The 27,168-nt window shown below is 42.7% G+C and overlaps 2 protein-coding genes across 4 annotated transcripts in view; both read right to left on the bottom strand.

The window, feature by feature from the left end:
* Window positions 1-1,957, bottom strand: part of FASN (fatty acid synthase) — a 44,982-nt gene extending 43,025 nt beyond the window's left edge. Inside the window, exon 1 of the mRNA XM_054221656.1 lies at window positions 1,799-1,957. The gene's annotated coding sequence lies outside the window, so the exon portion shown is untranslated. The remainder of the gene's footprint in view (window positions 1-1,798) is intronic.
* Window positions 1,958-4,331: 2,374 nt separating this feature from the next.
* The window catches only part of CCDC57 (coiled-coil domain containing 57), a 37,254-nt gene continuing 14,417 nt past the window's right edge, over window positions 4,332-27,168 (bottom strand). For all 3 annotated transcript variants that reach the window (XM_054221936.1, XM_054221937.1, XM_054221938.1), the window contains 7 exons: window positions 25,123-25,309; window positions 22,234-22,334; window positions 20,884-21,112; window positions 20,085-20,221; window positions 13,759-13,881; window positions 13,168-13,390; window positions 4,332-5,790 (listed from right to left, as the gene is read on the bottom strand). In XM_054221936.1, coding sequence (XP_054077911.1) covers window positions 5,567-5,790; window positions 13,168-13,390; window positions 13,759-13,881; window positions 20,085-20,221; window positions 20,884-21,112; window positions 22,234-22,334; window positions 25,123-25,309 — 1,224 coding nt within the window. In that variant the 3' untranslated portion in view covers window positions 4,332-5,566. The remainder of the gene's footprint in view (window positions 5,791-13,167; window positions 13,391-13,758; window positions 13,882-20,084; window positions 20,222-20,883; window positions 21,113-22,233; window positions 22,335-25,122; window positions 25,310-27,168) is intronic.

Genomic DNA, 27,168 nt, shown 5'->3' with positions numbered 1-27,168 from the left:
TTGCTTCCTTAGTTTTTCAGTACTACTATATCATAATCCAGTTTTCCTAATCTTGGATTATCAATTCCAAAATTTGTAATTAGAACGGTCATTGCATAGAAACTTCACTTGTGAATAGCAATAATGCCCGCCTCCAAAAAAACCTTTACAAAAACAGAGGGAAACACAGGCTGCTTTTCACTTTTTGAAAGCGTTTGTCTACCATCAACCGGTGTGCTATAACTTCGATTTAACAAAGACCTTTTCACTGTGTCTTTTTGTTTCAAGGCTGGATTTGTCCCATTGACCACAAGACAAATGAAAAATGGTAGTGTGCTTTCATATTTAAAATGCACTACTTAGCAGGAAACACGATCTGGTTCAGACATGTTATTTGAGAAAAGTAGGTTAGATCTTGCTCATGGAATCAACACAGCTCTCTTGATTCCCAAATGGTCAGAACTGATTTATAGAGAGATTTAAGTCCCCAGTATCACTATATCATGTTTGTAACTGCCCTCCGTGTAGAGAGCTCATCCTCTGAATTCGTCTGCTAAATGCAGCCTTTCTCAATGTACTATGATTTTCAGTTTGTTTCAAGAAGCACAGAGGCTGGAGGAAAAGGTGAACTCTTTGCTCATGTGGCTTGAGGCTTTTCCTTCCTTTTGTTTTTTTTTTTTTTTTAAGGCAAGACACGCTCCAAAACCCCCAACACCGCCCTCTGAACGAGAATGCAAGTTAACATACACAGCTTTAACGCTGCCTGTTTCAATTTAAGCATCCGGATAAAGCTCTTAGCTAGGAAAATGCGCGTTCAGTATCTCAAAGGGCCCTATGCCAGGGAAAGAACGTGGAAGAAAAACCAAATAGGAGCAAAAACAGCACAAGAGAGAAGATGATCATCATGCTCCTGACAGAATCACATCATCAAAGCCAGGCTGGTGCACGATCAATGGGTTATTTCATGTGGGCAGCTGGTTCGTTCCGAAGTGGAAAAAAAAAGAAGTTTAGCAGTTTATGCGGCACCTTTTTTGACACGGTTTCCCAGTACCTATTGACAAGTCACCTTTCGCAACAGCGAACGCCGGATCTCCTCCCGGACAAGCCTCCTCGGCCGGCCCCCCGGTGCCTTCACGCCCTCGGCACTGCAGGGGATCGCGGCGCGGCCGCCGGGGCACCACGGCCCCCCCAGCCCCGGCGCCCGCCCGGGCTGCGGCAGCGCGGGGCCGCCGAGGCCGCCCGGCCCCCCACCACCCGCCGAGCCGCGCCGCCGGGGAGCGGCACGCCGCAGCTCGGGGGGGCGTCGCGGCGGTAAGGCTCCTGCCGCCGGCACTGCGGGCGGCGGCGCCCCTGGCCGCATCCCCGGGCGCGCCCCTGCCTCCCCCGAGCCCGCCCGGCCCCGCGGCGAGGGGTCCCCGCCCGCCGCCAAGATGGCCGAGCGCCGGCACCACAATGCAGCCGCTCAGCCTCCCGCCGCGCTGGGCGGGCGGAGCGGGGGGCTGCGGCTCGGTAACCAGCCGCCGAGCTCGCGGGGACCCTCCTCGATGCGGCCGCGCGGGGCCACGGGAGAACGGCCCGCGGCAACAGGGAGCGGCGACCACGGCGCGGAACCTTCTGGACGTGCGGGCCAGGCCCGCGGACCTCGGCCGAGCCCGCGGACCCCCCACCACTCGCCCCGCGAGGCGCGGGCGCAGCCCCGCACGGCGGAGAGGGCAAGATGGAGCCTCCCCGGCGCGCCCGCCGGGCGCGGCGGCCCGCGGAGGCGGGAGCGGAGGCCGCCGCTCCCCCGGCCCCGCCGCATCCTTGGTCCCACCGGTACCTGCACAGGGGCGGAGGGCTTCGTGCCGGGGAGACTGGCGTCAGCCGAGCGCCGAACCGGGCTGCTGAGGGGCGGGCGCTGCGGGTGGGCGCTGCGGCGGCCGATGCCTGTCTGCGCACGGCCGATGCTCCGCGCTCTCCTCACTGTCTCCCTCTAGCTCCCACCGCTATTTAAGCAGCCGCCACCTCCGGCGGCCACGCCACATGGGCTGACAGTTTACTCCTCGCCGCAGTCCAATGAGAGCCGGGGCAGGGCCACCCCCAGCCGGCCCCGGGGTGATGCCAGCCCCTGCCCGCCGGAGCCGCTCCACGGGAGGAGGGGTCCTGGCCAGGCCGGGGCGGGCCCACGCGGGCCCCCGCGCCCGCGGCACCGGGCCAAGCCCTGGCGCCCCGCCCCGCACTGGAGTCCGTGGAAGGCCGGGCGCTGCGGGGGTCGCCTGGCTCGGGGCCTGCCAGGCCGGGGCCGACGCAGCGGCGACCCTCCGCGGGCGGGGGCCTCTTCGTGTCCCTCTCCCACCCCAACCCCGGGGCGTGCACACTGCGGGGGCTACTGCCGGGCTCGGCGGGGTCCGGGCGGGCGCAGCGCCAGGCCAAGCCAGGCCAGGCCGGGCCGCGGGGCGTCCGCGGCGCACAAAGGGAAGGGGCGCCGGCCTGGGGGCGCAGCGCGGCGCCGGCACCCAATCCGGGGGCGGGAGCGTGTGGGCGGGGGCGCGGCCCCGCCAATGGCGGGCCCGTGGGGTGTTGCTAGGCGATAAGGCGATGTGGTGACGGTGGAGGGGGCGGCGGGGCCGCCGGCGGAGCGAGCAGCGCCCGCCGCTCTGCGCGGCGGTCGTTCACCCCGGCGGAGCGCGGCCCCGGGGTTACCACAGGGCAGCGCGCACGCCGGACGCGGATGCGCTGCCCCGTGCCGGGCCCTCCGCGCCGCCGTGACCGGGCTGCTGGGCCCCGCGGCCCCGATACGCCCACCTCTGCGACGGGCGGAGAGGCGCAGATGGTTCTGCGTGCGGGCGCCCCTTAGCCGCTTTGTAACTTACACTCCTCGTTTTACGGCAAAATATTAAACAAATTTGAATTTTGTGGTGCATCACCTGAGGCTCCCGCACGACCCGAGCAGCCCCGGGCGCGGGCCGGGAAGGCCGCGGCAGGGCCGGTGCGCGGTACGGCGGGCAACACCTCCTCCGGCTCAGCCTTCGCCTTTATCCGTATATTCCTCAATATTATGATAGTTTTTTAACCCTTCGATAACACCAACGGTCAGCAATTTACTGTGTTTTACCTCTTCAGTACTCCGTGGCCAGCTGGAATGCTTTTTTACAGGCTCTGTTTTCTTTGTACAACTCAATAGCACCCACGGTGCTACCTTGTCACCACTCCTCCTCCTCTGGATTGTAAGAGTCAGTGCCCAATTTGTTAAGTATTTTGGTCTTAAGAGAAACACATGAGAATTCCCCCCCTCCCACCCCGTATTTAGTACACACTTAGCACAACCTCCCCACTCGTCACCCAAATACTATGATTGTGTTATTTATTGTTATTATGCATACTTTTGTTCATTTTCAGCATACTTAGACACTATGTTCTCATAGCTACTCTGAAATATATGTGCAATGATTGAACTACTTTTTTTCTATCACAAGTAAAACAAAATGAAACAACCAAGAGCTATCATCTTCCCTTACCTACAGTTGCCTTAAGGAAACCTGTTTCTCAGGGAAACTGAATAAATTAAAGTCGTGTTTCTGGCTAGAGGTCTGCATGACCAGGCACGCCAGGTGACATACTGGGGGTGGGGGAGACCAAACAACCACAAAAAAAAAACCCAAACCCCCTCAAACAAGCACGCAAAAAACCCTAAAAATCTGCAACGAAAACAACACAAAGGCACTTCTGAAGTCTGCAGCCCATGAGCTCACATCCACGATGTAAGGAATAGAGAGTAACGTTTTGCAGGCTCGCAGGCAGTGTCACAAAGATGATGGAACAAACTGCTCTTTTTCTAAGTGCACGCTGCTTTTAACACCTGTAAATGCACAGAATCTCATAGCTCTGAAATACTGTGCATCTCCACAGTTTAATATTAAACATGTAATTGGAAATTAAAAAAACATTTTTCAGGATAATCTACGGGTATTAAAAACTTTGGAATTTACACACTATGTTCTAGAAATAACCAGTGAGAGCTGTAACTGCTGTGATCTGGGCCAAAATTCCTGTACTTGTGAGAAACCACTATGCTTTGAGCTACAGAAAGAGCTCATTCAGGGCCTGGTTCAAGGGAATGCATCATGTTGTTCCGGCTCATGAACAATGTTAAATGTTGAATCCAATGACAGGATTTTCAAGTAATTAAATGTCTTAGAAAGAAGCTCACAAGGTCTCTCAGGCCTCATATTGGCTTGGTAACATCTCAATGAAATTTATTGCAGATTTAACATCTGGTTATAGTATCATAGCTCCTTTGCACTAACGCAAAACATTTTCAGCAGAGAGTAGAAAAACAATTCTGAAAATGATTACTACCACATTGTCTGATGCCAAAGAGAGCAGCTGCTTGCAAAGAGCACCCGAAATGCATTTCTAAAAAGAAAAGCACTACAGGAAAAAAAAGCGCTCATGGGCAAGCAGCTCTCTTCCTTCATTAATCCTGTTTAGAGCTTGTATGTTTTTCGCAGCAACTGAGAAGTATTATTCACTTCAGTGATACCACTCACAGGAGCGCTTAGGTTGGAAGGGACCTCCTGAGATGACCTAGTCCAACCCCTCTCCTCAAGGAGGGTCAGCTGGAACAGGTCGCCGAGGACCATGTCTAGTTGGGCTTTGAGTATCTCCACCGATGGAGACTCCATAACCTCTCTGGGCAATCTGTTCCAGGGCTTGACCATCCTCACAGTTAAAAAAGGCTTTTTCTTGCCTTTTTCATGTGTATTTCCTTTGCTTTTAGTAAAGCTCATCACTGTAATATCCCAAGACAGCCCAGCATTACTGGAAATATTACGAAACCACACTGATTACTTGTTTCAATGTCCTGGCGTTTTCATAACTGTATAGATATCCCTCATTACACTGCAACTTGTTCAAGTTTTCTTTTAATTTCATCTTTGTAAGATTTATTTCTTCCAATGCTTCTGTATGATTCTAAGTGTTGCTAATCAATGTGTTGTTCATTGCTTTAAGCTCTACGCGATCTCTTGTTAAAGAACAATATAATAACCGGTGGGACAGTAGAAGTTTAGTTTTATACTCTTGCATGCTGCCTGAACAAGTGGGAAGAGCTACGTAAAATGAGAAACAATACACATTTGGGTGCAATCTTTTCAAACCCCTTTCAAGCAGAAAGATAGCTGCGCAGGATTAACGGTTGCATTGTTAGCTGTAAGAAAACAAGTAAGTTGAGGCACCCCACTTCTAAGCTTAACTCACATCTACAGTTTCTCAACAAAATATTTGCTAAAGAGCTCCAAGCCCTGCCTAAAGGCACAAGGCTTTACATATGTATTAATTGGGCATTTCTAAATCCATGATGCAAGCAATATTTAACATATATAATTAAAACAAATCGGTATTGACAGTGAAGACTAATCTCATAATGTACACATATTAACCCTTTATTTTAGGGTTCACAGTATGAAACAGGGTATTTGTTCTCTCTTCTGGCTGCAAAAATCCCAACTCAACATACAAAAATGAAGCCGGTATTTACATCTGATTTATAGACTTCAAAGTAAGTTAAAAGCGAGTGTGGACCTGGAACTTGCTGCCAACAAAGAAATCAGTCTCTAATATTATAGTTGCGGATTTTTGTCATGTTAGAAGAGATTTTTGGTTTTATGGGATGAGCATATGACAAATTCCTGGATTTTAACTTCTGATGAACTTCCAGCCTGGTTCCTCTGACTGTCAAATCTGCAGCTGGCATTTCAAGTTTATCCTTGGCTTTGATATTTTGCTGCGATTCTTCAGATTGCTCATTTGAACGTATAACTTCAAACTCCCCTGCTCAAAAAAAGAAATAAAAATACTTTGTAGTTATGTTTGTATTTAATTATGAGACTGGATAGTTGAAGAGAACCGGTTTACTCTTTTTCGCTAAACATATTGCTGCCATAGCGCCACATTGTCAAAGTCTTACATTGAGTGAGTAACAGAACCATTTCTGTACCCAGGAGGCACAGAACCATCCATTAACGCTCACTACGCTGATGGTAAAATACATCAGCAGCTGCTGCTCAGGCCTCGCTTTACCTGTACCTGTTCATTCTCCGTTAGCGTCAGACTGCTTAAGACAAGGGAAAGGAAGACAGCTGGAAGGTCGGTGTAAGTGTTCAAGTCAAGCACTACCTATCTGTCCAGCTGTTTTTAAACATCACATTTTACAAGTTTACCCCCCTCTCCATTGTGAGAGAACACCAACACACTGGACAACACGGCACAAACTTGGACCTACCTGTTCTCGTATTGTGAAATGGTGATAAAGTAGTTGGCTGCAATAGTTCGATCGTAGTTGGCTGCAATAGTTTGATCTGTTTCAAGAAATCACCAGCAGCCGTAAAAGCTGCAGCAAAATGTGCTTGGATATGCACGATCCAAAGGGCTCAAAGGCAATTCTGTGTGCTTCAGAACGCTGCACTATTACTATTATCTTTTGGGTTTTGGCTTGTGGTTTTTTTAGTATCTTCTCTCACAGAGGAAGGCATTTACTGTGGAAATCTTCATTCTATTGTCTAAAATATCTGTATGTGCTAGAGAGGACTAACTCAAAAAGTAACATCTTTGGTTGTGAAGCAGGGAGACTGGTCTTAATACCAATCGGAGTCCGTTCCGCTGCCTCTCGCATAGTTCTCTGAAAACCACTATCTCCAACTAACTGAACTTTAGTCTTATCACAGGTTTCATTAGGTAATAAGAGACAAGTGGAACTGGTCAATCACAGTATTCATTAAGGTATAGGTAATATTTACAGATGATTGGCTCCAGCCACTTAATCCTTATTTCTCTAGGCACTGAGATTTTAACTTTAGATTTTCCTGTGGAGAGCCAAAGCAGACAGCAGAAGCAGTCATAATGTGCTTGCCATAACACACACTACAGCATTCTCTACTCATTGAATTTTTTGACCATGACAGGCTTCAGTCCCAGGTATTATTTAGTCACAGAGCAAGAATAAGAGGTGCATAAATTGACAAAGATAAGTTATTAGTAGGATAAGGTAAATTTTCATAGTCAACAGAACATGACAGAGAGTCCAAACAAAATTCTACAAGTAAGGGAATAAAAAATACTCTTGAATTATGGAATGAATTAATCTGTTGAGGGTTTATAGCTCTATGCAAAGCCTGACGCTGTGGCTAGTGTCAAAACATGACACTTTTCAAAATAACTTTTATGTTCAGGCTTAGTTTGAACCAGCTGTTCGCTCATGTGTGTGCAATCTCTGCATGGAGTCAGCTTGGTGGCATTTGTTTTTACAGGTGGCAGAAGCTCAGTGGGCTCTTGCGCTATGGGTACGAAATCACGTTGTTCAGCTTGCCACCTAGTGGTTACCTACAGACGCAGAAGATGCCAAAGAGGATGCCTGAGCCCAGGGAAGACCTTTGGGTGTATTTTCCTGCCTGGAAAAAGGACTTTAATCATTATAGTGCACTACCCTAGACCTTTACCACATCTAGCAGATAATAAAGCAGAATTCCAGTCTAGCACAGTGCAGGCAGCCGTGTCTGAAAGGTACCAGACACAGCTTCAAAGATCATTTTGCTCAAACAGGAGCTGCAGCAGAATGAGATTACCTCTTGTTTGTGGTCTAAATAACAGCAACGAGCAGATCCATAAATAGTCTACAGTCAACACTGCTTACAGACGGTTTGTTTTTTGAAATACTCCCTCAGTTTGGAAGGGTCTTCTGTATTCAACCAAGGGGACGACTTTCAGAAATAATGTGTGAAATGCAAAGTACCCAAGCACCAATGCGTCACATGTATCCCTTTCTCTGAAGTCTTTTGCACGTCTGTCTCTTGACATTAGTAGAGAAACTACAGTTATAACCAGTAAAGGCTACTTAGTTAGGTGTTTGGAACAACAGCACAGAGCACAAGCATTCTATATGGTTACTGTAAAGTTTTGGAATGTCAAAAATCTGTGTTAACACAGAAATTGAAAACCATAAAATTGCAAACTTGTAAGGTTAGCTCTACAAAGTAGAAAAAGACAAAGAACCAATACCCCAGAATCAGAAATGCTATTTAAAGTGAAACATCCTAAGAGAACACTGAATAAGGGCCTTCACACGTTACTGGTTCTCTTGGGACTGTTCACGTGTGTGAAGGACCTTGAATAAAATCAGCACGAATATGGACTGTGCAGCAAAATTTAAATGCAGTAGCTTGGTTTTCACACACAAAGAAACAATGAAAAAGCACACCTAATTTACAAGCCTGTAACTTACTTTCAGAAGTGACCTTGGCAACGAGAGCTAGTAAGATCATAGTTAAGAGCCTAAACTGCTTTTGAAAATGGGTTTAAATGTTTAGTGTATTGAAATGTTTAACATATTTTCTATTGGATATGTGTTAACTACAGTCAGAAATTAATATTCAGATTATTTTTTTTTTGTAACTAAAGAGACACGGGTAGAGATGTTGTATAAGCAAACTGAAATTTCCCCAGATGGAAAATTTCATTTAAGAAACTTGTCACTAGATATTTGCTTATAGCTAACAGTGTTTCTGAAGGAACACCAACTCAAACAAGTTCCTATTCAGGAGAAGAACATATGAGTGAAGAAAATGTAACTAGGGGATTAGTTAATATTTGTGAAACACTTCAAAGATGAAGTTTTATGTAACACAGAAAAGAAATCATGAGTCTTTCTCTGATTGGTGCCAGAATGAAGCCAGAGCGCTCTTTCTGTTTGTTAATATTTTACCAGATTCTTTCTCTGGACAGCTTTTTACCCACATGGATTGCTCTTAGAACTGTCAGTGATGTCAAAGCTGTTGAAATTCTGTCTAGTGTGGAAACACTTAAGATAACTTTTGATCCATAAAGTGTAGAATTTCAGACCACAGAGCTTTGCAAGTAACAGTAACAATGAGAATTATAGTAAAAGAAACTCCCCTATCTAAGTTCAAGTAGCAAACCAGAAAAGTTACTTTGCCTCAAAAGCAGCTCAATCTCGTTCTTTGTTAGGCTACAATGTAAACTCAAATTAAGGCGCCCAGGACACAAGTTGAGTATCTCTGGAGGTGGGGTTTCCCAAAACGTCCAGCCGGACCCTGCACCCCAACCGGAGCCCTCCTCTGGCATGGAAACTGCAAAGTTTCCTCTACCCCAGAAATGTGTAAAACGAGTGACCAGTGGGGACATTCTGAGTGCGGACACAGCTTGCCTTCCACCCGCATTCCCTCTGCACTGACCCCAGCCTCTGTTGACCCAAGGAGATACAGCTGATCAGGAACTTTCCACATGGCAGCACAAAGCAGCCTTCACCGTATTGGCGTCACCCAAAGCTCCGTCTCACAGTTGAACTTTAATTGGTGATGCTGCCTTTCTTTCCAGAAGACCTATTATCTCCAATAGCAAGTAAAAACTTTATTAAGCCGAATTACTTGAAGAAAAAGAAATTCCAGTTTTCTACATGCTTTGCAAAGCTTCCCCTCCTCCTGCCTAACATTTATTCTAAAATCAAAAAAAGGCCCTATAGCCCAGAGGTGAATAGAGAAACCTTGCAGAACGTATAGAAGCTAATCACGCAGTTGTACCCATCTGTCAGGATTTTCAGAGGAAAGCACACAACTCTTCTGAAAAACAGCTTTCCTTTGGGGGTGGCCTGTCATCAGCATTCCAGACATATACGGTATGGATCACCAGGCAAAGTCTCCCACCTGCTCTCAACCTCTGGGATAGGGCATATAAAAAGGTAAGAAATACAGAACCGTTTTTCTTACTAGAACAGCCTATGTATGCAACACTGATGTTTTTAATATAATTGTGGCCCGTACCTGTCTACCTCAGTAGCAGGATCTTTTTCTTTCGATAACACAGAACAATAAAAACCCCTGAAGAAGGAACCTGCGTTTCTTCTAAACCCTTTCTTTCTACTTATCTGCAAAATTAACATACATATTATTAAATCCATCTCATTCCTACAGTACAAACTAAAAATCAGCTGGTAGAGTAAGGAGAGAAAATGTTAAAATATCTCATAGCCTTCTGACTTGCTTGGAAACTTCCACAAGTTCTGAATTTGATGATGAAATGAATAAAGTATATAACAGTCCACTTCAGTAATTTAGTGTTAACAGGTAGTCATAAACACTCCAAAACACATTTGAGTCATTTAATTGTGTCATATGCTGGAAATACAGCAAATTGCAAGGCTTACTTGACATGCCAACCATTTTAAGTCCCAATAGGCTGTTTTCTACACGAAAAAAATGAATGAAGCTGTTCAACAGGTTCAGGGGAAAAAAAAAAAAAAAAAAAAAAAATCATTCTCATACTACAGTTGTTTCTGTTTCACCAGAAATGCCCATAACGCACAGCTACTCGTGTGACAGATATGTACAGAGTTGAACTTGTAAAATAAATGTTTGAACAAGCAAACTAACTTGCTTGCTTGTTGTAAACCATTTTTTGTTACTGAGCTTTCAAGTCTGTGTGTGCATCACTTGTACCTGAAAGCCCAGGACCGAGTCACCCTGTTTTAATAGTGGTTCTATCCACTGTAACCATGTGTTTGATGAATGTGTTAAATTCAGGTGAGTGGTTGTAAACAGGAAAGATTGAATTACTTTTCCATAGCTCAGGCATGAAAAATAATGCAAGGCTCTGCCAAAAATCAGAAGCAGAACTCCTTGAAAATGTTGTATATTCTACTCTGAGGTGACGCTCTTCCAAAAAAGAAAGATTTTGCTTTCACAATCTTGTTTTCTGAAATGCAGTATTCAGTATAGTAGAATTAAAGATACCATTTGTGTGGTTTCCTGAAGGAGAAAGCTAAGAAACATAAAAGAGTTTTTAAAAGTCCTATTCTTGCAATGCAGTATTTCAGGGCCTGCACGTTTGAGTAAGAAGCTCCGCTCAAGAACCCGGACACAGAGATCAAATTAAAGTTGTTCTCAGGAAAATATCATCCCTTATTGATGTTTCACTTGTTTCATGTTGGCAGTGTAATCTTTCCCTTTTGCTATTCTCTAGATCCCCAAAAATCTACAGTAAGTTTTGCAACGGCGGCTGGAAATTTCTAGACATTAAGAAACTGATGTCCTTGTAAGGCTGCCAGTGGTGTTGCATCATGCATACGGCAGCACGAAACTGCATGGCACTATCAGTAATGTTTCAAAGACATCCTTCTGCTTATCCTGTCAATATAGGCCTGACCTGAAATACTCCTTCTATTTCAGTCCCAGCCCCACAAAAAAAGCACACAAATCATGTCTGTCAGCACTATGTCCATTCCAGTCCTACAGGTCTGTCCATGCACATTGCTTTGTCCCCACAATGCCCTGCTGTTGTGAATAAATACACTTGTAATCCATTCTTCATTTTGAAAGCCTTTTTAAATCTATTTTTCTTCTTGCGTGCTGCCAAAGATGGTTCATTGCATCTATAGGTTGGTTTAAAAATAGATGTAATATAGGTTGTAAAGGATCTCTGGGTGAAATGTCACAGCGCTTCGCAATCAGAATATATACTGACACAACTTGTGTCCATTGCCTCTTTTCTTTTCACTGTGCGCCTCTAAGAGTCTGGCTCTGTCTTCTCCAAAATCCCTCAGTGGGTAGCTAAAAAGCAGCAATCAGACCACCTATTGACTTTTTCTTTTCCACACTGAACAACCAGCTCTCTAAACCTCTTCTCGTGTAACGTCTTCCAGCACCCCAGCCATCGTAGTGGCTCCCCACTGGACTCCAGTGTGTCAATCCTTTGTACCAGAAGGTCCAACACTGGACGCAGCACTCCAGATGTGGCCTCACAAGTACCAAATAGAGGGGAACAAATCACTTCCCTTAACCCACTAGTTGCATTCTTGCTCCTGCATTCTGGTATGTGGTTAGCAGCACACCAATATCTATGAAACGGTAACCGGTCACTATTAATATAAAGCTCATTTGAAAAAGCTAAATAGCTGCCATATTAGCTCCACAGCTGGCATTGGCATCAGATCTAGGAATAATGATGATAAAAATAACAACATCAGAACCAAAAAACCAAACAACCCACACAAACCCCACAGCATTGTAAGAAATAATTTATTGAATGCTATGCCTCTTGTTAAAAAGTAAAAATCACCTTTACTTGGAACATTCTGGAGAAATGTTTGTCTGTCTATTTATAAAGACCTTTAATAAAGAAGAGTATGATCCTCTGGGGAACATACTTCATTATTAGCCATCCTTAAGTTCTTCCAGTATTATAATTTAAGCCCATTGCTTTTTGTCCCATCCACAGCAGGTGTTAGAACAGTTTTCCAAAGTTTTGCCGATGAAGGTTTACTTCATGAACAGGCCAATAGTTTGGGAGACATAACATTCATCTGCAATACACTGCTCAACATAACGGCCACCATGAAAAAGAACCTTTACAATTTGCCTGTCAAGAGGCTACACTTTTACTGCACATATCTTACAAATGGCGCTTCTGCTAAAAATTCCAAGAACATGTGGTACTTTTTGTAAAGTATAACATTGATTAATGTTCAGTCTGTGTCCTAGGTTTCACCTTCCGCCCTCACCCTAACCGTGATACTGTCTGATGTGCAAGGTGCGGATGCTGTCTCACATATAAGAATTTGTGTCTGCTTTTATTTTTTTATGTTCCAACTTGTTGCACTAGACTATAAAATTCTAGTGAGTAACAATGTGTGTCCACAGCGTATACCACATTAGGCCCGGGATCTCACTTTCGGCCTTTAGGTCTTAGCACGTTAAGCAGTATTGTAGCTATTAATCTGCCACAAAAATAATGATTAAGCAAGGATTTGCCAAATTACAATTTGATCTAACAGTCACTTGGCAACACACGAAGTGTGCAATTCTCAGATAGACACTTTCATATCTGCCCCAGATAAGGTTTAGACTATGTGAAAACAGAAGAGTATTTGAATTTTTCAGGAGTATTTAATAAAAGGGGAGAAGCATTTGCAACACTGGCGTTAAAACCAGAGAGCTATATAGGCATTCCTCTTAATTCTTACTTCTGTTGGCAACAGTTAAATTTTTTTCAAGTAACTCATTAGATCTTCAGATTCTGATTACAGAACTGTAACAACAGGAGCAGTCGTGTAAAAAATTTAGTGGTAGGGGGCAGAATCCACTACCATAGTTCAATTCTAGAAGAGTCCAATACTGTGACTGCTTTACGAAGCATGCTTACCTTGGTCAGCGTTCTTTTGAGGACTGAGAATAGAAGGGCTTGATCCCATTTCTAAAGTTTGCCAAACACCTTGGCAGAAATCATGTGCTCTAGATGAAGAAAGCTGGACCTGCTGGGCTTGACTAGTGTTCTGCCTGAGTGGGTGACTTTGACCGATCTTTGAGGATCTATCAGCCTTTCGTTGCTCTGGCCCGTGATTTTCAACAGAGAAATCTACCCGAACCTGTTCAAATTCAAACACAGTCTTACAGAGATACATACTTTTCACATCAAAGACATTTGAAAATTCATTAAATCTCATAGTGGCATCTTGGTCTTGGAAAGACAGAAGGTTTCAGTAAGAGACAAGACAAAAAATAATAATTATTTTTAATTGTGAAAGGTTGTACCAGAAGATTAATTACAACGTCATGAAAGTGATTGAGAAACCCTAGTTTATTAGGTATTAACAAATACTATTTTGTACAGGAACAATCCGTAACTTAAAAAAAAAAAAGTATTTTTAAGTCTTCCAGGAGATGGCTGTTGAGCCACTGCAATTGAAAAACCCAACTGAAGGTAAATGACATTGATGATAAAACTGCACCGTACCTCAGTGGATGGCAATTCTGTTTCTTCCCCACAGGCGCTTGGAGCTGCTTCTTCCTTTAAGCTAGGGCAGGCAAGTAGAGAAGAGATCCTTGAGGGACGCTGTGGCTTTGCACACTGCAGCTCCTAATATGAAATACTGCGTTAGCACAAGTAATTCATGATCTCTAAAAAAAACACACTTATATCTCAGTTTGCTGTTACACTGATAGTTTTAAAATAATAACTTATAAATAACATTAAACAAAATTACATTCCCTTCAGATCAACAGGGCCAAACTACCCTCCTAATAAACCTCTTACTAAACCTGTTCAAAATCTACATTTCTTGCTGCTGTTACTATCATTCTGCTCGTTACTCAAGTTTATATTGTCAGGGTCATTCTTCACTTTTGTCTTTTCCCATGATTAAATTACAGAAGAAAAATTCACATAGAAGTCCTAAAAAACCCAAATGAAATAAAGCAGCTCTGAAAAAGTAATTTGTCAGCAACTAAAAAAACCTAATTACCCCACAAAGTTTCACCAACTTTCAACATGTAGCAATTAAAGTGAGATTTGATGAAAAGCAAACTCCTTCAGCCCTGTGAAAGAAGATGAAAATAAACCATCAAAGTATTTTGCTATATATTTAAAGAAACAAAACATGAGCCCATCATATAAAGTAACTGACACTGAAATTCCTGCAGGTATTATAGTAATAAATTCTCTCAATTTTTGGTCAGGATGATGATCTTGAACACAGGAGCAATGTAGCGTGGCTAGTAAGAGTGATTACCTAGAAGAAAAACACCCAAACTAGAGCAGCAGTCTTTGGAAACTCAACCCGGAGCTCAGCCTCAGCAGGTATGTTCTGGGTAAAGAGCAGCCTGGAATGGGACTACTGAAGATGCCCAGTTTGGATACGTATTTGTCCAGTTTTTCAGTCTGGACAAAGTCCAGCAGTAACAGAGACGATCCCAAAGGTTCCAGAGCAGGAAAGGTCCTCAGTGACAGCCACTTCAACTGTGGCCTCCACGCAATCCATGAGCTGAAGAGGTTGGACTAAACTCCTGGAGTTTAGCACATCTGGAAACTCAGAGTCAAATGCTACCTCTCCAAGAGCCGTGGACACATCGTATTTTTAAAATTGATTTATTCGTACAAAAGCAAGAACATGGGAGACATGAGATGTCAGAAAAAATAGAAAACACAGTACCTAGCTCATTAAAAATAAGGCACGGGAAGATTAAGTTCTAAGATGAGTTGTGAAAGAAAGAAAAATTAAAGAGGTGAAGAAGAAAAAAAAAATTGTAAAACATGCGTGTTTGAATTGTTGCAATTTGGCCCAGATCTGGAAACAGCTTTTACATACGTTTAGTATATGCATTTAGTGAATCCTTTTTAGACCTCGATCCAAGCAGTGCACAGATGAAACAAGCAGGCTACAAAAGGTCTATCCACATGCTTTGCTGGACACTAATCTTCATAAAAATTACTCCCAGTGTTAAAGATCTTAAGAAACAGTTCACTGAACAAAGGATGCCAGGCTTGTGCCTTTATGTTGAGATGTTCGCAAGGATCCTGAACAAATGACATATCCGCAGGAGCGCTGCTGAGGCATTCCACGGTAAGCTCACCTGCGGGCAGACCACTCTGCCAGCGCACTTTAACAGCTGCCTCACCTATCTCCTTCTGACACCCCAGCAGAGGGAGATCAAATCATAAGCTCAGGACTGTCACCTAGGACCAGAGTTGACCTTTTCACCTTGGAGTTTTAGAAGAAATTTAAGATCTCCTGCTCCAGAATTAGCCCATAAGATGCATCACTGATATGCCAGCGAGGCTCTTTATTTAATGCTCCCCAGTTCTTTTCTCTAAGGACCTTCCTCACAGTACAAGAAGACGCTAATACTTCTTGTGGCAGCGCTGCTGTGACAGCTCTTTCATCAGGTCCTCAGACTGACAATGAAGGGTTGAAAAACAACACTGCATTCCCAGACCTGTTCTCACAGACCTCGAACAATCTGAGCCTTCCCAGTCTCGAAACCATGTGGCTTTCATTATGGTATGTTCTAACTGATATTTTTGATACCCTCCCTAATACTTCTGATGCCAAAAGATCTTGATTAGATAAATTTGGTAAGATATACCAGATTGCCTAGGTCACATTGCACTTACCTGACTAACCTGTTACCGATCTCAATTTCTGTTATCTCAGACTACTGCTATATCTAAGGAAGAGTAAGTCTCCATTAGCTCTGTAAAGGTACACCAGATGGCATTCTCAGTTATCACCGTCTGATGGATGGTTTACAATGTTTGCTCACACTGCAACCTTTAAAACTTCTTCATTGACTAATGGGCAGTAAAGAAGAACAGGGGCTTACTTTCACTCAAGCAATCTGTTCAAATTTGGTTCTAATTGGCTCTAACAGCATAGCCTTTCAGACTTCAGGCAACGTTTCTCTATCAAACAGGAGTGCCCCTCCCGTTGGATATCTTCCGCCAGGAAGAAGCTAACAGAAATTCAAGCACCTGTGATAGAACGTCCAATCACAGAGTTCTTCCCTGCCAGGTTCCCTTAGAGCATATTCCAAAATGTTGCCAAAGATTCAATCTGATAGAATCACCTTAAACAAGGAACGTGTGTACCCATTTTCTTCCCCAAATATATGCCTTTCCAGGCTGAAATACTGATACATACTTTGGATGCTTGGAGAGCCTTTTCCTTTCATATTCAAACACTTGAGCCCTCCAAACAGGTACTACCTGTTTTTACTACTATTCTTTATCCAAGAGAATAGCAATCCTGTGCAGAAGCTGGGTAACTGTCTGCCTAAAGACCTCACAGCAGAACACTGAACTTCACCCTGTCAACACTTGTTCTCAAATTCAATTGCTGGATCATTTTTGCACTTCAACTTTTTACAATATTTTCTTAAATCTACTGGCCCACAAGTTTCTGTAATTAGTCCAACTAACACACCTCATGGGTATAATTACATGGCTAATCTGCAGCGCTGTTTTACTTCACAGGAAACAAATAAATCTATTTTTGGCAGAACTAAATTGCAAATTGAAAACGCATCATCCCCAGACACATAACTGGTTAAATTAGTACCAGCTGAGCCACTTAACCTTCATTTTTCTAATTTGCAGCACTTATTCTAAGCAACTACAGAGATTAATACATTTTTTTTCCTTAACACCATTCTTGTTGTGATTTAAGAAAAGTAAAATATTCATTAGAATTTACTTCCACTGGCTCTTTTAAGAAGCTCACCTTTGTCATTCAAACTGTCTGGCCAGATGGGACATATACTTTGTAATACACCTCAGCCAACCAGATAACATCTTGAGAAATTAGTGATAACTTCAGCCTCAAAAAATCACAGGATGGCACGCTCAAAACTAATATGCGGTTATTCCCTCTTATCTTTTTAGAAAGTTTCTAGATGTAAAAACATCCAAGATGTTTTTAGAATGTGTTCAGATGGTAAAATTTTCAAGTAAATGACTAACAGTTGTGATTTCTTAGTGCAATCTGACAACATGACAGGATTATCTCCTGTGTAGTTTCGTATTATCAAGAGATCTTAGCATGTGAAAAGAGAAACATTAAACTTCAATCTCCTACATATTCCTGGATGAACCTTAGTAATACACAAAAAGGCTCTCAATCTGTTCTTGACTCCAGTTAAGAGAAATAAGAATGCGTAGACAGAATTAAAAATAAACAGGATCCTCCAGAGGAGATCAGCTTTACTTCAGCTGATTTTTCCCCGGAGGCAGAGGAGATTGCAGTTTAAATCTAACAGGCTGGAGGCTCACTGTTTGGAAAGCAGCTCAGCAGAAAAGAAACAGGAAACGTGGTGGACTACATGTTGAACACGAGGCACCGATGCGTTCTTGAGGCCTTCCACCAACAGCATCCTGGACCGCCAGCAGGTCAAGGGAGGTGAATGATTTCCAAGCACTGGAGCAACCACATTTAGAGTATTGCGTCCACTTTTGGGCTCCCCAGCACAAGAAAGACATGGACATGCTGAAGCAAGTCCAGCAAACAGCCACAAAGATGATGAGCAAATTGGAGCATCGGATATAGGAGGAGAGGTTAGGGAAGCTGTCCTTGTTTAGCCTCCAGAAGAGATAGGTCAGGAGTGATCTTTCCAACATGTATAAGCACCTGATGGGGGTGGTGGGAGGAGGTACAGATGAACGAGCCAGACTCTTCCAGGACACTCTGCCTATACATAAGGGGAAAAAAAAAAAAACCAAACCCCAGCCTTCTTTACTGGGAGGGTGATCAAACACTGGAACAAGTTGCCTGGAGAGGTTCCCAGAGGAAGTATTTCCCCAACTGAACTTGGTTAATAATTCTACTGCAGTTTTATACCTCGGAGCAACAACCTCACCCTTTCTGAAAGAACACTGTTTACTGCCCTCAAAACTACAACGACAATCAGCTGCTCTGACTCAATCCTCACAGGAACAAATCTGCTGATCAATTAAGTAAAGTACACAATGAAATCCTGACTATCGAAGTCACTGGGAGGTCTGCCACTAACTACTAGGGGAGCCAGGATTTATCCATTTGGGTCTCTGATGAAAGCTGAAATTTAACTATTAAAAGTTGTATTTTAATCACAACATGTAAGAGACAGGTTAATTATATACCCCGCTCTTGTGTATGCAAAATGTGGTATTACAATAATTTGGACAAGGGTGCTTTAAAATCCCACCACTGTGGATATTTGGAAATAAGCTCACTGATTAATCATCTTCAAGTTTATCTTAGAATTTACTGCAAATGCTTATTGTACTTATTCAAAACCAAGCTTTATGAAACTCATAATTCAGGATTGCATTTATGCTGCATTAACACAAGTGTTTCTGAAATTCCTTGGATGAAAATCATGTTTAGAAAAGTTAATTTTGGAGTCCCAAATATAACCCCTTAAGTAAAAGGGGTAACGTCCGGCTGGTGGCCAGCCACTAGTGGTGTTCCCCAGGGCTCAATTTTAGGGTCAGTTCTCTTCAACGGTTTTATGAATAACCTGGACGCAGGAGTCAAATGCACATGAAGTAAGTTTGCCAATGATACTAAATTAGGAGGACTCGTTGATTCTCTTGAGGGTAGAGACATCACAGAGAGATCTTGACAGACTGGAGTGCTTGGCAATTACCAACTGTATGAAATTTAACAAGAGCAAACGCTGGATTCTGCACCTGGGACAGTGTAATCCTGGATGTCCATACAGGTTGGGGGACAAGAGGCTGGAGCGCAGTCCTGCAGAGAGATGTGGGGTGGTTTGGTCGATGGGAAGCTCAATATGAGTCAACAACGTGCCCTGGTGGCCAAAAGGGCCAACTGTTTCCTGGGAAGCATCAGGCACAGTACAGCTAACTGGCTGAATGAAGTGATTGTCCCACCATACTCAGCATTGCTGTGGCCTTACCTCTAGTACTGTGTGCAGTTTTGGGCTCCACAATGTGAGAAGGATATAGAAATATTAGAATGTGTCCAAAGGAGGGCAACAAAGATGGTGAAAGGACTAGAGGACAAGACTTATGCGGAGCAGCTGAGGACACCTGGTTTGTTCAGCTTAAAGAAGAGGAGACTGAGGGATGACCTCATTGCTGGCTGAACCTTATAGAATCATAGAACCATCTAGGTTGGAAGGGCCCATTAAGATCATCAAGTCCAACCATCAACCTAACACTGCCAAAATCACCACTAAACCATGTCCCCAAGCACCATGTCTACCCGTCTTTTAAATACCTCCAGGTATGGTGATTCAACCACTTCCCTGGGCAACCTGTTCCAGTGTTTGATAACACCTTCTGTGAAGAAATTTTTCCTAAACCTCCCCTGGTGCAACTTACTCACAAGGGGGAGCAGAGAGGGAAGTGCTGATCTATTCTTCCTGGTGTCTGGTGATAGGATGTGAGGGAACGGCTTAAAGCTGTATCAGGGGAAGTTCAGACTGGGTATTACGAAGGGGTTCTTCCCTGAGAGGGTGGTCAAGCACTGGGGCAAGCTCCCCAGGGACTGGCCGTGGCCTCAAGCCTGTCAGCGTTCAAGAAGCATTTAGACAACGATCTTAGGTACATGGTTTAACTTCTAGGTTGCCCTGTGTGGAGTCAGGACTTGAAGATCCTCATGAGTCCCCCTTCCAGCTCAGGATATTCTATGATTCTATGAAATCTTCCAAGTCCCAAAGGAAGATTTGAGATAAAGTCAGAAAAAGACATTTAAATGCAGAATTTCAAGGAAAGTTATATTAATGGAATTAGAACTGGCTTAACTGCTCATTACCACTAGATTTCAGAGAGCAGATCATTACCTGTGTTGTAAGCCTGTGCTGTAGACGCTTTAAGGCTGATAGCTGACACTGTGTCCTTCTGAGAAGCTCTCTTGGGAGAAGACTACCAGAGGCAATACAAACTGTGCAGCGGTTAGAGCTAACAGGATGCCAAAGTCCTATAAGGGAGAGAAAATACCGAGGAAGGCATTCTTTGTTGTTATTTTGTCATCAATATTACATTCTCAGCAAGTGTTTATAGCAGATATAGATGAATCACAGAACACAGGCCTTCTCATTGCAGATGGATTCAACGCTACGCAGAAACTGCCCTCCTGTTTTTTTCCTTTGCTTCATTGCCAGAGCAATTGTTGCATGGAACTTAAATGTCCACAGTGAAATCTTCTTACATTACGTACACTCTTGATTCAAGTTTACTCTATAGTAAGTCTATTCTGCTTTCTCTTCCACTTTCATAAATCATTAGTTTTTATTCCAAGAGATAAACTACCTCTTTTCTGCTCTTAAAAGAAGTCTTAGTTCAACTTCCAGTTCCCACACTGACGTCTAGGCACCAGGGAGCCCATCTAAGATCTTCATCAACAAAAAATTACTGCCTACAGACTCTCACTGTTCTATGTTAGCACCTCCTATCACAGGATAATCTTACTTGCGACAAGTAGCACCACAGTCTCACACAAGCTATGCAGGTCAAGAATCAGTCAGGTTCAACACTTCGTTTTCATATTAAAGCCTAGCTCTCTCCAGCTCAAAGGATGAGCTGATTCCCAGGTTTTATTCTGAATGTATAAGCTAGCACTCTTCTGTAGAATAAATTTACCTTCCTTTAATACCATTCCAAGTTCTGCCCTGAGTCCGTTTCCCATTTCAATCAGCTGCTGCTTCTCTTGGTTCAGATTTGAGATTTTTCTTGCTGCTTCCTTCAGTTTATTTTGCATTCCTTGTAGAGTGCAGCTGACACCATATTGAAGACCAACTCCAGGACTTACATCAGGTAACTGCTGTTCAAGATCTACCATCTTTTCTTCAAGAACTTTGGGGTTTGGCCCCTGAAAAAAACAGGTAGTGTTCATGAGTATTTTGAAAGTGTGGTCTGCAGGTTTAGAGATTTGTACAAACACACATTAGAAGCCAGTTGAAGAAAAAAAGTGTAAAATTGAACTCTATGACCCATTTTTGAGGGTCCATTTTCAGGATTTTGTTAGCAATACAGGGCAAATTAAACTGTGGGGCAAATCACTGTAACAGCCTGGGACGTTCCCACAAATATCGTTAACTGTAAGTGTAAAATAATAGACATAGGTTAAACATGCAAACATATAAGTGGTTAATTTTAAGATAAAATGTGGGAAAAACCACTTTACAGCACATAGCAAGCTACCACAAACCCTTCTTTGTGTAATCGTCATGTGCACACACACATATGGTATAGATATGACTTAAAACATTGTTTTAAAGAGAAAGGCTGCGAGTGAAAAGTAAAGATTCTGCCATTGGTTTTGTCTCTGCAAACCTAATAGCGTTCGGTTATTTCTCCTGGTCACACCGACTCATTCCCCAGGGGACTACAGGGTACACACAGGAGCCCTCCGCGGCTGGAGCTGGTCCCTGGCGTGGGCTGGCGGAAGCGAGCCCCGAGCCGGCAGTTCGAGGTTCTCCCGGGAACAGCCACCCACCCCCTAACTGTGCAAACCCTGTGCATCTGCCTCTCCAACCACGGCTTCCCAGGACCTCCTCGTCAGAGTCCAGCGGTGACACAGTACCTACAGTTTCACCTCTATTCACCTTATTACAAGGCACCTTGAAAGATTTTGGGTATTTTTAAAAAAGGCTAAAATCTGGATTTACAATGGAAAACTCAAAGAGGTGATACACAGTAGCTTAAGAATTTGCAAGTGGAAAAAAAATATCAAGAAGGGCTTGAAAGATCAGGAGTGACTTGTGCCAGGGAATGACCAGTCAAAATTTATTCCCTAGAAAGAATAAGCACAAGTTTGGCTGAAAAAAACATTGCTGGCTCTCATCTAACTTACACTCATTCGTAACTGACCACATAAGTGTATATTGCTTCAGTTTTTAATATTTATTCAAACAAAAAGAATATGCTATGTATTTTATTACACACACACGTGCAATATGGATATTTTAGGTAGTTTAAACCTCTTCATACCTTTTCTGTGTCTGGGTTTACTACATAATCCAAGTTAGCTGAGCTGACTTTGATATTGCTTAAAGTGGTCCCAGATGAAATCCTGTTTGTGCACAATGAACCTAAAAGAGAAGAGGAGTATAATATGAATGTATACGTATTTACACAGACTTCAGGCTTTCATAGCAACAGCCGCTTCAGAACTTTGTCTCATTAATATACATGTATAGATATATTGTAAACAGTATATCTTCAGTAGATATATTGTAAACAGAGCTGAAGAAATATAAAAAATAGTAGAGTCTCACAATACACAGACATCAGCCAGCTACAAAATACAGAAGTGACTAGAGATGACACAACTAGAAAGGTCAACTTGTGGGTAAAGAGCGCAGAGAAGGTTTTATTTCTTTCAATACTGCAGTATTTAATCATTCTTGGGAAACTAGCAATATTGAATATAAGAGGAATAATTAAGACACACTAGCTTCATTCAATCACAGTTGAAAATCCACCAATAAATGGAAGTTAATCCCCCAAAATTCTTCTTTTAGTTCCAATAAAAATATAGAGTCTGAACATATTCATGTATATGGACAAGTCAGGGGAAAGAATAGCTGACTCTGGAAACCAGAAGTGCCCCTTCAAGTTACGCTCCCATTGTCTTAAAAATTCAAATAACATTATTATCTCTTTTAGTGATAGAATATAATTTCTATACATTTTTAAAAGGGATATAAGAAAGATTATTTCAGTTGAATAAAGTATTTCATCTGTAAAGAAAATGGAGAATACATTTCTGAAAACTTACATTTAGCAGCTGACCAAGATTATTGCTTCTCTTGAACACTGCTAACCCCATACATATTGGGCTACAACATCTTCAAAAAACAGCGGACTAACTTTAGCTGCCTGTGACAAAAAACTATGCTTGAATTTGGTTTTTATTTAAAATTACCAGAGGTTTTACTTTAATTGGTTATTAATGTCTCATTATTAACAAAGCTAGAATATGCTTATATTCTTTAAAAATACCTGCACGCTTAATTAGCTCATGATTTCATGCTACTGTACAAATGACAATTTAAAACCATTTCTGCAAACTGGAAACACACAGATCCAGTCTCACTGCAAAATTAAAAGAGAGAAGCATAACGACAGCAAAACAGTTGATACAACAAAACACCTTTCATCAACTCATCTTATTTTTTCTGAAATACAGAAAACAATGCATGGTGTCTCTGGAATAGCGTGAAGCAATTAGAAATTAAATGTTTACATAGATGAGGCACAGAGATGTATAAAGCAGCTATCTACCTACATTTATATAACTGATAAAAGGTGCTAAACACAGGGCTACTTATTCCCCAGAAGTAAAAGACGTCCTTGAAAAAGTTACACCTTGCCTATTTTTTTTTAAACTGAACCAAATCAGGCCTGGTTATTCCATCACCAAGTTACAGTTAATTCCCTTTCCTCTTTTCTACAGACGTCTAAAAGTCACAAGAGTGTTTGATCAAAACCAAACCTAGCAAATTTTCATAAATGTACTACAAAATGTATCTAGTTGTAATGCATTTACAGTTGTTTGTTTGGTTTTTTTTAATGTTATCAGCTTTGACTTTCCCATGAAGGATAATGAAAAAAAATTAATAAGACAGACATGAGATATGGAGACGTTTCTAAGAGATGCTAAAAATCACCCAACTAATGTGACAATATCTGGTAAAGGAATGCATTTGAAAGTATTATATATATTTAATATTGAGGTGTTTTTAAATTTTTAGCTTCCTGATGGAGGAAAGGCCATCAGGTCAACATACTAACAAAGAAGGGTATCTCCTTAATGCTCAGACGTAGTAGACAGGCCAAAGAAAGCCTGATGGGTGCACGACAAAGAAACTGTGATATCAAACTGACTTTCCAGGAAAACAGGAGTCAGCAACAATTATACCTGGAACTGATGCCCTATGCCCACTTACGTATCTACACCAAAAAGGTATAAAAAGTAACTCACTACCTGCTCAAAATGAGCCTCTGCAAGATCTTCCCTGCACATGATCTCAGGGACAGACCAGACCCCCCTGGAGACACCTGGCTGACTGCAGACTCAGTCATCTGGATCATCTTTGAAGTGAGACTTTTTTCTCATTGTCGATTAGTCCCATTTCTGCGAGCAGTTTGGTGAGTGTCTTACCAGTAACGCTTCATATAATTGTAGGCGCGTGCACAGATAAAGGTTTGTAAGAAAGACATGAACCTGTTAAAGGTGGGGTCCATGAAACTTATCAGAAGGCTAGACTCCTTCTCCTATGAAGCAATTTTTTATGATGAGGGTGGCTGGACACTGCAACATGTTGCCCTGCAAAGTTGTGGATGTCCCATCCCTCGAAGTGTTCAAGGCCAGGTTGGATGGAGCCTTGAGTAACCTGGTCTAGTGGAAAGTGTCCCTGCCCGTGGCAGGGGGGTTGGACTAGATGATCTTTAAAGGTCCCTTCCAACCCGAACCATTCTATGATTCTATAGACTTGCTTCGCTAGTTGGAATTCTGTAATAACTTGTAATATACATATATTTGCTTTACTCTTGCAATATATATACATTTGCTTTCCTAGTGGTAATTTTGTAGTGACTTATACTGTATATGTATGGTTGGACTCGACGATCTCAATGGTCCTTTCCAACCATGAAGATTCTACGATTCGCTTTTGTTAATAATAGTTTTGTAGTAATTTGTAATAAAGAAATTCTCAGAATTTCAGACCTCTGTGTGCTTGTGTATTGTGGAATCCTGAGAACCCCACGGTCATGATCTTTACACACCTGTGGGTTGCGTAGCCCTCATAGGTCATGACAGTGACCGCTACGCTTCCTTAACTGAATTTATAGTTCTGTGGTGAAAGTTGTCACCTTGCTCTGCAAGCTGTCTGTTTTCTGTCAGAGGAAGAGAAGACAACATCTGCTCATCAAGACTCTCCATTTCTTTCCTCATTTGTGCCACAGCAGCCCGAAGGCTGGCATTCTGCTCCTGCAGCTTTTTTATTTCCAAGGTAGGAATATCTTTGCTCAGAGAACTTTTATCATCATACTCAAATATCTGTAAAATAAAAGTACAACACAATAACACCTCTTCATTAATAAGCAACACATATTCTCTCCACAACACCACGCACAGAGATCCTAGTACTTTCAATCCATTAACAGGCTTGCGAGAAAAGAACTATAGGAAGAAAAGAAAGATCTGGTTATTCTGGAGATTTGCCAGGAAAAAAAGTGCCATGATGAGAACCTGAGATGGGGGAGCAGGCACAGATGGGGAAAAGAACAGCCACTGAGGCGGCTCTGTCTTATCACTGTTGTTCTTTGAAGTGTGCGACCTCTATCTCTTCCATGCATGGGTAACCCACCTCCTTAAGGAACTCACTGGCTCAACAGCAGTCCCCTTTCTGACCTGCCAAATTCTTGAAAGCGTCATTGGAGATCATTTGTTCACAAGAACATAAAGAGGCTGGACATCCTCTGCTAAACTGGAAAAGGGGAAGGAGTGTATGGATTACGTCTAGACAACCTGGACAAGGACAACATCTACAAAACCTCTAAGCACTTAAGTTCTAAAATAAGTAGTAATGTCTTCCTTCTGCGCGTTAGTTCCAGATAAGCTAACAGCAAACAATGTAAAAGGAACATTTGTCAGATAATGATTGAAGCTCTGCCTTCACAAAGGCCTTGAAATCTGACTTTTGGAATTATACTTGGTTGAAGTATGAATTGATGAGCAAACGTCATTCTTACAGAATTCCAGAACTGAAGAGGCTGACAAAACCCAGGCTGCCAAAGTGGCTTTAACTACCATAAAAAACCTAATTTATATTAGTGAAATACAAGCAGCTTGCTTATAGAGTAAAACATCCCAAAATCATTCTATTTCTTAAATTTTTGGAGGGGAATTGCTCAGCATTTGCTTTATGGGCTGCACACAGCCTTAAAGATTATCTTAGAGATTTAGTTTGGAAATCTAGTCCTGTGTGAATCAGGTGATGGCCTAATCAGGACCAGAATGTGAAACGTTCTCGATCACTGACTTTAAGAATTGCTTTACTCTGTTACACCAAAGGTTGCTAGCTCCAGAATCCAACTCTTGACAATAGTCAGCAACATATGTTTAGGAAAATCAGTCATAGGTCTGTTCCGCGAGTGTGATCTGGAAGGCTAATGGCCTTCAGGTTAAAATTCCCTGTCACGAAGACAACAGCTGCCCTACAGCCTCTCCCTCCTGTAGCTCTTTCTGCCCTAACAGCACAGGGCATGCAGAAGATGAGGATAATCTCCATTCTGCTTTTACAATCTCTCCAAGGCTGTTAAGGTGAGGAGACGGCAAAGGGAGATTGTAAGGGTATGAAGGAAAAGGCACCAGCAACAGGCACGCATCACCCAGGTGTGTTCTGAAATTTGGGGCCCAGAAGTTCGTCTCGACCTGCAACATACACACGAACTATCACAGTTTGAACCAGAAATACAACTGTTCCAGATTTTTGCTAGTGGAAAAGGATCTAGACAGAAGACTACATAATCATCCAGACTTATTGTAAGCAATCTTTTCTTCTCTGTGCACTTGTATGGTATTATTAGCACACTTGAGTATGGCAGACATGACCTAAGCCATACTCAAAATCAGTTACAAGCAAGATTTTCCAGGCTGGTGTGTTTCACATCTCTGTTGCTTAATTAAAGGCCAAGAATGACTACTGCAATATTTCTAACACCCTCATGGGCTCTCAGACCAATCTGAAGAAAGGACCTGCGTGCTGAAGATAGGATGTATTTAAACTTTAATCTTTCTTGCCTCAGTTGTCTGAACCAGAGGCTAGCCAACATACAATTCCTTCTTCAAGATGACTCATTGACACAAATGTTATCAATTTTAAACTTTTAATCACTTCTCCCCTTCCTGTTTGT

The sequence above is a fragment of the Rissa tridactyla genome, chromosome 15, assembly GCF_028500815.1.
Source record: "Rissa tridactyla isolate bRisTri1 chromosome 15, bRisTri1.patW.cur.20221130, whole genome shotgun sequence".
Classification (NCBI taxonomy): Eukaryota; Metazoa; Chordata; class Aves; order Charadriiformes; family Laridae; genus Rissa; species Rissa tridactyla.
Note: the sequence above shows the minus strand (reverse complement) of the source record. Positions and strands in the feature narration are given on the sequence as shown.